Raw genomic sequence first — 16,566 nt, forward strand, 5'->3', positions numbered from 1 at the left:
TGTCGATCGCATCTTCCGCCCGACCTGTAGCCCTTTAATTTCAGCAGGGGTGTCTGCCATTGCGCAGCAGCCAACTAGGTGAAGGTGGAAAATCCACCAGGAGGAGGATGCTTTAATAGGCCACCGGGGTTTGTTTCTTCAGTCAACACATTCCTCTTTTTTTTTGCGGCCGAAAGCTGCACAGTAAACCGGTTGGACATCATCGACCCCTGCCCAGCTCTCCCACTGTGGTCTGCTTCAGATATATTGTCGTCCCCCCTCCCCTCCCCTTCTTAATCTCCCAGATTGTGGGCGACTTGCTGCAGTCGATGCTGCAGTTTTGAGCCGCTCCTGCGCCGGGACAGCTGACTCAATGAGAAAGACATGCTCGCATTCGTTTTGGTGTCTGGGTCGCTCTGGATTATATTAGGTGAGTTTTGGAATCCGTCACTGTTTTGCATGCATCTTTATGATCTAGCGTCGTCAGGCCGGGGCGATGCACCTGTCTGGCAGGGGCCGTGTCCGAGATGCATTGTGTCATTCATTGCCGGCTTTTTTATTTACCAAAGGTTGTAGCGTTTCTACTCAATTACACAACATCTAACGTCGAGTGTTTAATGTGTAGTCTATGCCTGCAGCTGGCGATTTGCCTGCGCGGTGACGCCAGTAACATTTTAACATTTTCTCAGACTACACGTGTATGAACCAGCTCGATACAACGCGTTAACATTTCAGATTACAGTAGGCTGTAAAATGATTCAGCCAGAGTGCTTGAATGTCAGTCCTGGATTATTAGGCAAACACCGAGGATGCTTTCAGGTTTATTTTACCTTGCATCAGTCACAGAGGTGTGGACAAGCTGCCATGCGGCTGAATGCAAGCGTGTTGCTACTAAATGCGGCTCATTCTGCAGATCAGTGATTTCAGTTTTATGGAAGTGTGTGTGTTTAATATCCATTAAGGAAAGGCCTGTTCTCACTGTAAGCCAAACGGGATAAAACGTGTGCATTTGAGGCCGGCCAGCTGCTAAGGTCGTGTGACATTGTGCTTAACCGGACACACGTCATTTAGAAGGGGGGGGGGGGGGAGCCCTATTAGCTGATATCTCATAACATTCCTCTTTCAGGACCTTCTGGTTGTGTGTTTTCTACCTAAACCTGGCTGTGCAAACATCCATCTCTTACACTTTTATGCGAATTAACAAATATCAGTTTGCTAGAAAGCCGGTTGTGAGTCTCAAGCATTATGTCTGTGTCGTTGGTGTCCTCCACCATGCCTCAGTGATGGAGGGAGGGAGGGAGGATGAGGAGGATGAGGAACGATGACGCGCCTGGAATGTCCGGAGTTGATTGGATGGAGCTGTCCAGGAGAGAGGGGTGCTGAAATCCTGCAAACCGGAGAGCACAGCATGCTCCGTTCTGACCGGCAAAACCCCACCCCGAGTTACAGAGCGGTTTTCCGGGCATCGAAATTGTCCAGAGACACGGTCGTTGACCTCTAGTCGTCTTTAAAATGCGCGAGGGTCTTTTTTTTTTTTTTTTCAAAAGATATAATCCTTTACAAGCTTCTTTTTTTGTACAGCTTTGCAGGCCAGATTAGAGACGTTGTGCGGCACAACAGCGTGGCTATTGCTTTTATGCAACGTGTCATTAAAAAATATAGTGCAGTGAAGGATTTTTAATGGATCATGCTGGTAGATCATATGCAAAACTAAGTTATAATGTTAAATAGGCTTGCATGTAATCGTTTATTTCACCGCCAAAGAGTGTCGGTCTTCAAAGCCGGCTGCACAGCATGGTGGCAAAGTGAAAAATGGTTGGTTTGGTTGGTGCATTAATATTACATTTTGCAGTCATGGATTTGCAGGTGTCTATATAATTAATTATCGGGGTAGCCAATCTGTACTGAGGGCCGACATGGTTTCTAACCCTAACCCTAACCCACCTCCCTCCCCCTGAGGGACACTCATGACACCTTTAACCTGTCATCACATCCCTAAAACGTGCTGCTCCACACTAAATAATTCATTTTAATCACCAAATAGTGCAGCTCTGCACAGCGTGTAAACCTATTCTTTTTCCCTCCTCAATATTTAATAAATGAACGATGGTTCTTGCTTTGCCCCGCCCTTTGGTTGGAAATTTTGTAAACCAATGATGTTTTAGTATTTAGGGTTTTAGCTTATCTGCTCAACACAAAACAAGGCCCAGTAACAACACAGGAGTAATGGTGTGTACCTGTGTGTCTCTTAAGTATGACTTATTACCCTTTTGTCATTCTTCTCTATCTTAATTGAATAGGAACTGTAACAAAACAGAAGGTGGGAGGCAAAGGGATTATGAGATGTTGAAAACCTTCAAATTAAATGCACATTGCATGACTGCACAATACAGAATAAATGTTGAGTCTTAAGTCTTTTGCTGTGCACAAATGTTAGGATTAATGAGGCAGGATGTATGTATCGTACCAAGACCAATTCCTGCATTTACACATCTGCAAGCGATGTCTTTTGGTTAGATTTGGCAACAATTATATATCAGCGAGGTGACTTGTGCTGGTGGTGGTGGTGATTTTACATAAACACTGCTCTAAAGTTTCACTCCCAGTTTAATCAATAGTATCAGTCAGTCTGGATGTTCAGCCTTCCTTTTAAGTGGCTCATTGCTGTTTCAGCATTAAATGCATACTCTTCTTCATATAGTGGGATACTGGGGAGTAATGGCTCAACCTTAAGTGATGAACCAGGTCTTTCTGTCTGTCACGTGTACAACTATAGTTCTCTTATATCATTCTTCCAAGCAGCACTCAGTGTTTTCTTTGTTAGGTGTGCATTTATAGTTGTGTTATGTGAGCCCACTGATACAATAAACCTTTATGGAAATGAGAAAACTCCTCAAGAAGCCTTGTTCAATTATAAAGCCTCAGTGTTTGATATCAAAATTTCAAAAATGAGTGCTCATCAACATAAGATACTGGCTACTTCACTTAATTCCTCAGAAAGTAAACATGTAGAAGAGGAACACTTTCACTATCTAGACTTTAGCTTAATAAGTGTTGAATTGTTTGGCTCACAAACTCTAAAATGAACCCCCTAAACCACAAAAACCCATAACAGGATACACATGCACAATGCTGAACAATTATACAAGGTGGTTTTCCCTTTCAGGTCAAACCGTTAGTCAAGGGTTCAACTTTTCCATAATTTCACAATCACAAAAGCATTGAATAAATATGTCTGATGTTGAATGTACACAGTATGTACTCAGTTCCCTATTCTACCATTCAGTAACCTCATTATCCTGAAAAAAGTGTCTTACAGCCCATAAGGGACCCTAAACCCCCCAGACTGATAGCTGTAGGCTGACCTGCCCTCTCGCTTTGATAGTCAAATCAGACAGGGTGCAGCCTCATTCAGTGATGCTGTGTGTAATTTGTTTAAATGTGCAAATACCAACCATGTAGCAGACAGTTTTTTTTTCATTTGCTTGTCTGCACATGCATGTATATTGTGTGTTACTATGCCAGCCCGTGTCTCATTTAGTGAAGGTGAGGATGAGCACTGTGTGTTTGAGTAGGGGAGGTTGCCAGAGAGAAAGAGAGCTAGAGAGAGAAAGAGTGGTGGAGGGAGGGGCGTGCGGGTGGGTGTGGTGAGAGAGCGCAGCGTCTGTTGAGCTGAGGGTGGTGTGATACGGAGGCCAGCCAGGCTCAAACTAGGCCAAAACGCATCTCGCTGCCCTTCTCTTGCTTACCTCAGCTTAATCTCGCCGGTAGCAATGGGAAGGTAATCACTAGTTTGCACAGGGCAATGTGATATCCGCCTGAGGCCCCTCTACACACCACGTACACACACACGTACACATACACATACACAGACACACATCACACCACACCGGCTGCCTGGCTTCCTCCGACGCCTTTGTAAGTGTCACTGCCTAGACCACAGCTGATTTAGCCCTTCTGCAATGCAATTACAATTTAGAGCTCAATTAATTTTTTTACTGATTTGCTTCTTGATGTTTTTTTCATTTTCATTCCCTCCTCTTGCTCTGTACGTATATCTTTACTTTTGCTCTATATGTATATACATGTATATGTGTGTGCATGTGTGTGTGTGTGTTTGTGTGTGTGTGTGTGTGTGTGTGTGTAGTACATCTTTCTTCTGTTGATTGTATCATTAGCTCTTTTTATTGTATGAATGATGGTTGCAGTTACCTGTTTGGCTACCTCTCAGTTCATAAGGTGAATGGCTGTTTAATGTTTCATGTGCACAGGATGTTGCAGTGTCTTGAACCCTAAGTGACAGTGACAGGAGGAAGTGGTGGTTTGACTTCTGGAGGGGGTGGTCTTAGTAGAAAACTGGAAGGGGGAGATAAGAATGTGTGGTTTAAGAGATTGAGTGAGAGAATAGTTGCTGTCCAGGATGATAAAGTGTTGATGGTTAAAAAAAAAAAAAAAAAGGGAAAGCAAGAGGAAAAAGAAAAGTGCAATGCATTGGGGGCAGTGATGTGGCATTTTTTTTTTAAAGCATTTAACGAATAAGAGAAAACTGAGCAGGATGTCTTTTTATAGAGTGCAGTAGTGAGGTTACTACTGGTCATCTGTCTCTGTGCTAATAGGCTGTAATCTCCCCACGCTGGACTCTAATTATTGGTGACGGCCCTCGGATGGGCCGATGGGGCGGGACTTAAGGACGAAGGGTTTGCATTTCCTCTGCTTTAAGCCTCTGAGGTCAAAGTAAGTCTAGCTGGCCCATTCACAAGCCCTTGTCCCTACAAGGCTTGCAGTACTCACAGTGCACCAAATTGTTCGCTAAGTGGAATCTTCCTGAGAGAGGAAGAGAAATCTTCTCCTCATGCCCTGGTGACTGATTAGTAACTGCGGCATTAAACAAGCCTCTGTAGCTCAAATCTGTATTTTGTTAAGTTTTCTTATCTTTTATTGATACTGACTGAGTAAGTGCATTGGGACTCCTTCGTATTGATGGTGGCATGTTCATCCAACCTTTTACAAGTCTTATGGTTAGTGACTATTCAGAGGCATTTTAGATAAGCTGCTGTATTTATGGGAATACTAATGTAGCGTGTATGAAGTTGGTCAAATGTCTTTTCCTTCTCAAAATGCTGTCTTCTCAGTAGATTTACATGTGAGTGGATAAATCTGGAAATTTCCCTTTTCTCCGTTGTAATTCACCATTACAACAAATTCCATGCTTAAAATAAATGCTTCAGTAGAAATTTTACACCTTAATATATCCAAATGCATTTTGGCCTTTTGTTTGAGCTGAACAGTGTAGTTTAGCTGAAACATATATTCAATCTTAAGCTAATTCAAGCTTTTGAGTGGATATTTACAGCTGTAAAAATGTTACTTGTTTGTTTTCATTAATTTTATAACTAAAATATTTAACCTTGATCTTAACATAAAGTTGTGCTTCATGCAGTCAGGCACCAGTGAAGGTCAGTTGACTGTTGAGGCACATTCTCTTGCATGTACAGAATGCCCATATGTTTATTTATTTTTTTAATCCAGCTGTTCATATGTGCTCTGCTTACATATGATATACTTTGTATCAAGTTCCATCTGTACACTGTTTGACTGTGCACATCTGTCAGGCTTTCCAGCCAAGTGTATGTGTATTGCTGCCCCCTGAAAGCTAGATTTAGAATTTTGCAAAACATCATACTCAGTCATCAACACAAGGACACGTTAGTAACATAATAAATGTGAAGAGATGACTGCAGCTATCAAAACTTTGTTCCGTAGCACAAAATTAGATGTTAATGACTAGCCATAAGTTTTTTTCAGAGCTTTCAACTGCACTCATGGCCTTCATCAGTGGCTGGAGCTTCCTCAGTTGACACAGAAGAGCTTCAAATTCACACATTTGAGAAGCTGCAATAACTGAATACTTGGCAGTTTTGCTTAAAAAATGAGTAAAATGATTATTGAATTATCAAAATAGTTGTCGACTCATTTCCTAGATTGATTAATTAATTAATTGACTAAACTTCCCTCAGGCAAATTTATGCTACTTTTTTTTATCATTAATTGAAATAATTAGAGGGATTGTCCAAGAAACAGTAAGATTGGTACACATCAACAGTCCATCATCCTTGAGCAACTTGTGCATTCTTTCTCTCTCCATACATCAGCTAAATGCCCACATGGTAAATGTAAAGCAATTTTCTCTGCAGTGACAATGAAGATTACTTGATATTCATGGTGTGATGTGCTCGTCATCTCACAAGTGAAACGGAGAGGTCTTTGAGTGCACAAGCTGATGAAGGTCATTGCTGTTGCTGATGGGGATGCTGCTGACCTGCTGTTCTTCTGTGCCAACAGCTGTAGCAACAATCTTTGTAGAAGGCAACAGGAATGAACTGTGTGTGTGTGTGTGTGTGTGTGTGTGTGTGTGTGTGTGTGTGTGTGTGTGTGTGTGTGTGTGTGTGTTTGTGTGTGTGTGTGTGTGTGTGTGTGTTTCCATTGAGTGTGTGTGTCCCTGGAGTGTGTTATTTAGGTTACTACAGGACAAACAGTTGGACACCAAACAGTGCCATAAGCTGTAGTGGGGAGAAGGTTGAAACAGCTGAGAAAATTACCCGTTTATCTATAATTAGCAAATAATCACACACATTTTAGCATGAAGCCTCATCTCAACTATATTATATAAATCCATGTTCTGTTCTCCTGTTTGTGTGAACATAAAAGCTACTAAAAATCTTCAAATCATATTAACAGAGCAATGAATTTCAAAATGACCACATAGCAATTGAGACCATAATGACTCAGTAAGATAAATGACTGACTCAATTGGCAGCCCGCAGGCCACATCCATCCATCCTGAATTGCACCCCATTAATGTACGTCAACTAAAAGTGCTTGCTTTTGTCACTGACAGGCTCAGATTGTGTCTGACATTATTACATGACATTATTATGGAAAGGACCATACAGAGAAATAAAATCCTTGATCCAGTGTGTTTATTATTGTGTCTCACCAAGTTCCGCTCAAGGAGAAGTCTCGCTCTGGAAATCTTGTGAGAGTTGATTTTTTGCAGATAACAATCTGAGCCTGGCAAAAACAAGTACTTTTACTGTGCGTACATGAAGATACTGATAGTAATAGAGTATGTTATTGGTTGTCGTTATTGACACTTTTTATGATTGTCATGATTCTGTGTCATAATTCTCTTTTTTAGTCTGTTTCTACACTTTGTGATGTACCTGGGTCAGATATATGCGTTTATTTTTTCATGTTCTTCAAAAACATAAACATTGCCATTTTTTACTACATTCCTTTGCATTTGTCAACTTTGTCAAAACTAAATTATTTTATAAAAGTTTTTAGAAGTTAACACCTTTTGAATGTGAGTCATTTGGAGCCAGGGATTTTTTGGAGCCACCATCTAGGGGCCATCAGTGCACTTTAAATTACCTCCACACTGGCTTTATCCTCAAGCTGTGCTAGTTGCAGCTTGGCTGGGACAGCCCTAGAGACATTTAATCTGTGCCCAATTTCTGGGGTTGCATACCTAGTGTAGATGTGGCCCAAGGAGGACTGTACCTCCTCCCTCCTCCCCCAATGAGACGGAGTACAGAGAATTCAATTTAGAGTCACCTTGAGTGAAGGATACACATGCTGTCATCCTTTCTACAGTAAGAGAAGACGTCATTTCTTGAGGGAGCCTTTGGCATCTGACGGGCTTTTCGTGTCATTATGGCATTTTCAGTCTGGAAATACATACTTCAAAGGAGTTTGCAACCGAAACGGGACATAGGCACTGTGTAGTAGACGAATATTTGATTCTTAAGACCTTTCAGTGCCTCCCACCAAGCACTCAACACTGCTCTGTCTGGCTACAGTCTGAAAATCATTTTTTTTTTAAGAGGAACATTTTCAGTTGAGGTTTAAGTGAGGCATCAAAGGACAGTGTTTATGCTAAAATATGTGTTGGTCATATCCTGCTGATAAGATTTCCTGCTCTCTCCTCTTCTTCGTTTTTGTCAGAGACCTGTTTTCTTGTTGATATTATTATTTTTATTGGCAGTGAAAAGAGTGTCAAGCAGGAAAAAGTCAGACGTGGGCAGAACAAAGACAAGAGAGAAAACAATGAGGGGCAGTAAGATGTTTCCATCTCTCCTGGAGGCCAATTAAGTGTCTGGCTAGAGTGGGTCTCTTGCTGCTGTTGGGCTATTTCAGGGCAGGAAAATGTGGCGTGCAAGCCCATCTATGCAGTGGCATTTGCTGGTTCATTTAACCCTGCAGGTTCCACAGACAGGGTTAGGGTTAGGGTTAGGGTTAGGGTTAGGGTGCCAGGAGTGAGACTCCATTCATGAGTCAAAAGATGAGGAATATTTCCAGATAAGTCCACCTCAACCTATAAAATCTGAATGTCTTGCAGCATTTAACTTTCAGAGATGAACAACAAATAAATAGATTTTGTTACAAAATTCAAGTAAGATGACACCTCATTTTACATGTTATATACTGTATATTCGTAGATCATCAGGGTTTTCTCAGGAATTACACACAGAAGACAGTGGAACCGATCGTATCAATAAAATTCAATAAAAATAAGAGTGTTACTGACCCAAAGAACCTGAATCAAAATGTCAAAATGTCAAAATTGTCGAGTTAAGCCAAATTTCTCCAGCTCTATCTGAATCTTTTGACCTCAAGCAGAGAAAAGCTTCTGTTAAATAAGAAGCCACGTTCAGTCATAGTCCACCTTTAGCTAAATAACGTTTTTAGTTCAGCTCTCAGACTGGTTGCTTATTTGACAGTTTTGTTTCAAATGTTTACTCACTAGTCACTTTAATTTGATTATTGTACTTGCCCTTTTTAGCCTTATTATGGGGATATAGTATTATTAACAACCCAGTTCTCCTTGTTCCATCTACTCCTGCTTCTCTCCATGTTGTTTCCTTTATTTGAGACACTGTGTGTGTGTGTGTGTGTGTGTGTGTGTGTGTGTGTGTGTGTGTGTGTGTGTGTGTGTGTGTGTGTGTGTGTGTGTGTGTGTGTGTGTGTGTGTGTGTGTGTGTGTGTGTGTGTGTGTGTGTGTGTGTTTGTACATTCATGCCTTTGTAACTAGCTGCACTCTCTCCCCACTGTCTTCTATTCCAGCATTCAGCACAGCGGACTTGTCAGTGGGTTATGGAGTCTGTCTATATTTAGAGCTGTTGGAGGCTTCTCTGCTCCTCTATTCAAACACTGACCAATCTACTGTCATCACTGCAGCCAAGCCACACTGTCCATTCAACATGACATAAAGCACATGCAGCGATACATTACATTTATGTCATCTGAGCAGCTCACTTGATCTTCATATTCCCACAGTGATTCATAAGGGCTTACAATACCAATCAAGGACACAAGGACACAGGCCTTTGACCTCTAATCCAACATAATAATAATAATTTTCACAATTAGCTTTTGGTCTTTAGTCTAAGCATATTTCTCTTCAACATAAAATCCTCAAAATTATCTGAAAAGTGATCATGAGGTGATGAAATGAAGTATGTAGGCACTTTGAGAGGGGATGAGGGGGGTGCCTGTTCCTTGGTGCTTGTTCCTATCATATTTCTATGATCATTCAGTATCATGTGTGCTACTGAAAATACACCTCCACACCAAGCAACCTCTGTAACAAAATATTTTAGGGAAGACATGACTACAGAAGTTTTAATGTCCACATCCAGCTAAAGAACAGACCTACACAAAATATATACTTAGCCTGAGAGCAGTTCTATTAAATCAAAATTATAATTACTGTTATAATACCAAATTAGGCTAGGCCTATAGGATAATCATAACTCTAATCCTCCCATTGGGTCATCCCACCATTATAAATTCACAAATCACCTACTGAGTACGTCCAATATAAAGGCAATCAGATCAGATATCAATATAATCAGATCACTTGTGAAATTAAATTGGTTCCCCCACAGTTGTAAAACAAGTCATATTACTGTTTCTATGAGAGAGGTTTTAAAAATGCTAGTTTTGTTAGTTGTTGTTGTTGGCCTGTGTTTAATTGCAGGAAGGTTTGTTTGTTTATTTTATGACACGGTTCAACTGTTTGTGTCCTGTTGGCAAGACTACATGGACTTCTCCATTAGTGGAAGATACAGTATGCGTGTGTGTGTGCTGCCCGCCTGGCTGGTGTTTTGTCATTGATCTTCCCGTCAGAACTGTTTAGACATATCGGCTGTTCTTCAGATTGAAGAATACAAAGCGAGATGTAGGGAATACTGTAGTGAATGTGGAGAGTAAAGTGACGGGAAAACAGACTTTTTCATTCATTCGTTTCATTCAGTGAGTCTTGTGTGATCAAATTTGAACTTCAGATGTAGTTTTAACCAACCACATAAGGCTGATAGCAGAACAACAAAACCATCCATTTACTTTTTAAAATGTATTTAAATTTATTGCCATTTTTTCACATTTTTATCTTATAAAAATCTAGGGGGAAAAAATGACAAAATGGAATGTCTGACCAACTGACTGCCATCCAAAAACTAAGCCAAATTTGTAATTTACTTGCTTTTATGTAATGTAGCTGTTTTTTGAATTTTGTTGATGTATGATTTTACTGCGTTCATTTTGGAAGGTTCAGAAAACTTCAATATCAATCTCAATTAAATGATGGGATTCATATTGATCTGATTATAGATCTGAATGTTGTTCTGACATGATATTTTGCTGACTTGAGATAAATCTACAGGTGAAGTGTTCCCTTTCCGTTCCTAATTTCGTTTCATATTTTACACATTTAACATCACTTCTATGTGTTTTGTGATGAGATGGCCTTGTCTGTGGTTTCTCCGAATTACCAGTTCATTACCAAACACTTGAATCTGTGCCAGATTATGTTTTCATTTTGTCAGGTCTTTACAGTAATTAAGTCTAGCTGTCGGACAGACTCCAGCAGTGCACAGTGGGCCATTCCGTGTCCTCAACAGAGGACTTTTTTTCCCCCAGAATGAACTTTGACTTTGTAAATGCTTCAGCACCCATACGAATACCAGTAAGCAATTTTGCTTAGTTCAGAACCATCATCAAGTGATGCCTACTATTAACGAAACACTTCACCAATCACGCTCAACATTTCCCAGCACTTGAGCAGCTCTAATTCCCCATCAAGATTACTGGAACTACAGAGAAAAAGGGACAACAGAAAAAGAGGAAATATTTGAATCATGCAGTAAAAAAAGAAAAAAAAAGAGAAGTTAAGAGTTATGTGTGGTTGAAGGTGCAGTACTGTTTCTCAGAGGGATCTGTCATGCTGTGGTTTTTCAGTTACAGCCGATGTAGGTTTCAGTCTCAACAGACGATCGAGTTAAGTTGAATTGGGAGGATTCAAGCCCAAGTAGTGTTTGGGAAGCAGCATCAGGGAATTCACTGTTGAGCAGTTGAAGGTACGGTGCTCTTGACTTGAATCAAAGCAACAGAGGGGATGACAGATAGCTGTACTACAAGTGCTGCTTTATAAATGACTGTATTATGATAAGTGCTGACCACATGTATGTGCTTTCATGTAGACACTAGAACATATGAGCATTGGGGGGGGGGGACTCGTGATATGATTGCCCAGTCAATCAATCAATCAATCAATCAATCAATCAATCAATCTTTATTTATGTTGCGCCAAGAGGCGAGAGAGAAAGGAGAGGAGAAAGAGGCACATTGTGATACCAGGAAGAACAGTGAACTAATCTGTGCAAGAATTTGGTCATTTAACATTGGCTGTAATGTCTTTGTAGCATTTTGATATATTATATAATTTCTTTTGGAAGATAAATGTTGATCTCACTGGTGAAATCTAACAATTGTTGGTGCCCCCTTAGTTTGTAAAGTAAAGCTTCATGTTGTTACTGGACAGAACAACAGCGCCGCCACTGGGGCTTTGTATGTACAGATATCACCAAATTTCAATAAATATTAATATATTTAAATGAGCTGATGAGTGTATATTCAATTTTGTATTATTTAATTAAGCTACATAGCAGTTTGGATTTTTATTACAGACTGAAAAACATGATTTACTGCATCCCTCTGTTAATGAGGTCATTTTTTGTGAGGACGAGGTGTTACTGTAGCTTTGAGTTGAGATTATCACTGTTGCTGTTGACCAAGTACCCTACTCTGTACCCTAATCTCAATATATTTAAATATGACCACTTAAGGCCAATGAAGAAGTACATAAAATGCTCATTATTCCTGGCAGAGCCTGGTTGTGTTGAAACTGCATTTACAGGACTCATGACCATAATATTTCTAGAAATCCAGACTATAACCCTGCAAATAGACGTTTACAATACTCATTTATGAATCACCTATAAATGTATTAACTCAGAAGTAGACTAGCTTTGTTTCTTTATTCATTTTGTTCCTTTTTAAAGGTGTTTGAAAGTCACGTATCTGGTTTCCTGCCTGAGGCATGCTCACGCCTCAGTGTGGGTTCTCGCGTGACAAAAATCCAAGGGGGGTTGAATTGGGGGCAACCAGATTTGGTTGACCTGGATGACTGAGAATCTTCATAGACATTTATGACATAACGACTCAACTTCCCTTTAGTAAAATGGAAAAAATAGTGCTTCTATTAAAAACAGAACAGGTGAAGAGGGAAGTCAATGTTCCCACGGCCTCAGATATTTATACTAATCGGTTTCACTGTATGTTGCGGTTTTGTGTATGTGTATGTGTGAAGGCATAGCGTTAGACAGTGAGCACGCACATAGGAAATGATTCTGATTGGCCGTGAGCTGCAGCAGTACCCCGATGCTATTCGTTCAGTCAGGTGGTGCTGTCTCTGACTCATTCCTCAGGGGAGGGAAAGGAAACCCTCCAGTCAGCACTGCAGCCGCCCTCCCCCTCAGTTAAATTATACATCTCACGATTTATGTGTGTGTGTGTGTGTGTGTGTGTGTGTGTGTGTGACGGAGGCTGAGCCTTAAAGAGCGCCATGCACACGCACCGAGCGTGTGTCTGTTTTATCTACTTTCCAGTCCCCTCACTTGTCAGGGCTTTGGTGTAGATTATCTTTTCTGAGCTGCTTGTACAGTAAAAGTAAGAATGCGGGGGAAGACCCCTCAAACATCACAGCGCTATTAATCAAACCTAAAATATGTGTTTGACAGGGTCTGGGTGGAGGAAGGAGATGTGAGGTCAGATGTTTTCGTAAAACACGAGACTGTCACACATTAAAACACAATGCTGAGAAAATCCGTTGGCACATGCAGTGTGTGTCTGGGCAAACCCACTCACATGTGCGGAAGTGGTAATGAACTTCTCACCACTTCCATCCTAGGTTACAGCTTTTTTTCTAAAAGTCAGATGCCTGTCATGTGAAATGTTTTTGTGATGTTTGATACTTGTGGTTAGGGTTAAATGAGTGATAAATGAGCCAATCAGTCTAGTGTGACTGATCAGTCTATTATGTTTTGTGTCCGGAGCTGTTTTAGAAAATCCCACATGCTGCTTTGCCATCTTTAAAATGAATCTATAAAATGTCAAAGTCCATTAAGTGAACACGATCATGTGGAGGAACATATTGATGGCTCACAGTAACATAATAAGGACATCAGTAGTGGTTTTTCTAAAAACTGCTCAGTGGGCAAAACATCACACTGAATAGATGAGGAGAATTTCATGGCAAATATTTTTCAGGTGTTGGATGTTTTGGTTTGGATCCAGAGTTCATTTGTTGGCTGTGGAAGAGAAAAATCCAGTTCTTTCAACTATTAATTATGCAGGCTGTTTGTGTGTTGACTTTGGTTAATTTTATGCTTACTGCTGCATTCCAGTGTTCCTGTGTCACACAGTGGTTTTGTCTGTCTCAATCCAGCTTCTTCTTTTTTCTGTCTTTGATGATCCAAAATGCAACTTTCTTTGAAAATACTGCCTGAAGACCAGGATTTAATGTATTTAGAATTCAATAATCAACATGTTATTTTGACAGCAGCGATACCACAACCAAAAAGCAATTCCCGGTATGCCAATTTAGCTGAATGAGGTATTGATTTGGTATTGATTCATCATGAAAGGATCCATCAAAAAGCATAAAAATCACAATTGTTACACCAAATGTTGATTTGAAAACTCTTACTAAGCAAATAAATGTTCTAAATGGGGTATTGTTTAGAAATTAAAAATAAAATGTGGCCAAAATTTCTAAAGAATTTATACTTTTTGTGTTTCAGGTGTGTATTAAATATTTTTTTCCCACAGTGTCAAACCAATGTTTGGATTTAAAGATGTCATGACACAAAAAAGTGCAAATTCTTCTTCATAAGTTGATGAGTGTCCTCCCTCCTGCAGAGCTGAGTTCCACCCTGATGGAGAAGATGCAGGCCCAGGAGATGATGAGCGGCCTGAGGATACCGGAGATGGACGAGCTCGGACAGTTTTTCCGCTCCCTGCCAACCTCCACGCTGGTAGGCATCGGCGCACTGACCGCCGTGCTGGCGTACTGGCTGGCCACCAGACCCCGCTCCATCAAACCACCCTGTAGCCTGCTCCACCAGTCTGAAGAGGTGCCGGTAAGACAGGCACACACATTCCTACTAAGAAAATCACTTTATGAATGCAATCTCACTCACAAATGCTGACATTTCCGTTCACACACAAAAGGAAAATAATGATTTACAGATAAACTCTCATTGTCCGACATTGATCTACTCACCACAAACTAATGGACAAATTCAGAGATACGCATATTCACTTTCGCAGGTACTTTACAGATACTGTGTGTTTATTAGACACACACTTGTACATATGAATATTCATTTTCACAAACATGGACACATGGACACAAACGTTTTTCAGTTTGATTTATTCACAAAAAACAAGAGTAGAAGAAGTTCTGATTTTAAGTGATTGAAGTAATTGTATTAAAAGAACAGTCAGAGAAATACTGTTCTATTTATTTTCAATTTACTCAGAAATCTTTCAGAAACCTTTATAACATTGCATTATATTGAAATCAAATTTACATAATTATAAAAAAATACAGACAAAGGTGTGTTAGCCACTATTAAACCTTTACCTGTGCATCCAAAAGCATATTAAATTAATGTATTGCTCACAAGCTGTGGAAGCAATATGCCCTTGATTTTACCCCAGTCCTGGTTTATCGTAACCACCATCCCAACCAAATCAAACACACACTGTTTTTCACACACACACACCACAGCCCTGTGCCCACTCACTGGAACAACAGGCTGGCAGTGTTTGTAGTAAATGTGAAACTCCTTGTAAAAGCTTGTTGTGGCAATGAGGTTGTTCTTTAGTGAACTGAGGTGTTTGAGATAGCGACACAACAGTCTAACAGATTGAGATGACTGTGTGTCTGACGAGTGTAGGTACAAACTAAAGTACAAGCACACACAAACGCAGAATTAGGTCAGCATTGTGTTATGATCTTCAAAACATGCCCAGCTCCCTTATCTTTATATCTGAAATGACTGAGTTGCAATAAAGAATTTGCTTCAACCATTCTTCATCGTTATGAAAATATACTCTAATGACCCGTAATGCATCTACAATGTACACAAAAAATGTACAAAAGATGTAAAAGCTCTACTAAACTCATCAGCTTTGATATTTTGTATTAATTTGTGAGCTGACAAGAGGTGGATCAAGATTTGGAGAACAAGGAAAACTTTTTTCTGCTTACTCTCCGTCAGGCTTTGGTATCTATTCAACACAGTCTTTATGATAGAGGATTAAATCTTGTTTTCATTCATATATTTACATTCTTCTACCAGATTATAAAGAGAAAAATAATGAAACGCTGTCTCTCTCTCTCTCCCTCTCCCTCTCTCTCTTTTTGTCAGCATGAAGATGGAGGTCGAAGGTCCATGATGGGCGACAGTTCCAAACTGCTGAGTCATTACCATGACGATGCCAAGACCATGTACGAGGTCTTCCAGAGAGGCCTCCACATATCTGGTGGGTAGAGAAAAACTACCTCTAACTCTCACAAAAACACAGTACATATACAGACAGATGTTAACAATCTTGCTCATACATCTGGATAGTTGAATCTTTCAAGCCAGCCATACAGCCAGTACATAGAATTACAATGTACAATATACATACATACAATATACAGACTTATAATAAAATAGATACATCAAAAGAATAATCAAGTGTTAACAAAGTCAATGTGATCAAAATATTAATTTAAAATTGATGAAATAACAACAGTGAATATATAATTAAAGGGATCATGGATAGAGATTTTCGATAAATGTATTATAGTATATGGTATCATAGTGAAATGTGAAAACCTCATAATTTTAAAGACCCAGTCCACTCAAAAATGTGTTTTACTCCTGCCGGGATGATTGGTGACATCACAGCTATGAAGCTTATACTGCTCCAACATGTTTATGAAACTTTCCATATAACTTGCACAAGTGTGATGTGGAAAAACCACATCGGACACAAATTATTATAAGCAGAGTATTTTATATATGTTAAAACATGTCTTGATGATGATTAGAAAATGATTTTGGAGTTGTGGTTGTTCAATCCAAACAAAATTACACCTACAACTCACACCAAAGTTGTAGCTGTTCC

The 16,566-nt window shown here is 39.9% G+C and overlaps 1 protein-coding gene across 1 annotated transcript in view; it reads left to right on the forward strand.

The window, feature by feature from the left end:
• The first annotated feature begins 313 nt into the window (after positions 1 to 313).
• Positions 314 to 16,566, forward strand: part of acsl6 (acyl-CoA synthetase long chain family member 6) — a 35,114-nt gene continuing 18,861 nt past the window's right edge. The window contains exons 1-3 of the mRNA XM_062433888.1: positions 314 to 409; positions 14,302 to 14,522; positions 15,819 to 15,933. Of these exons, the coding sequence (XP_062289872.1) occupies positions 364 to 409; positions 14,302 to 14,522; positions 15,819 to 15,933 (382 nt within the window). The 5' untranslated portion in view covers positions 314 to 363. The remainder of the gene's footprint in view (positions 410 to 14,301; positions 14,523 to 15,818; positions 15,934 to 16,566) is intronic.

The sequence above is a fragment of the Scomber scombrus genome, chromosome 14 (assembly GCF_963691925.1).
Source record: "Scomber scombrus chromosome 14, fScoSco1.1, whole genome shotgun sequence".
Taxonomy (NCBI): domain Eukaryota; kingdom Metazoa; phylum Chordata; class Actinopteri; order Scombriformes; family Scombridae; genus Scomber; species Scomber scombrus.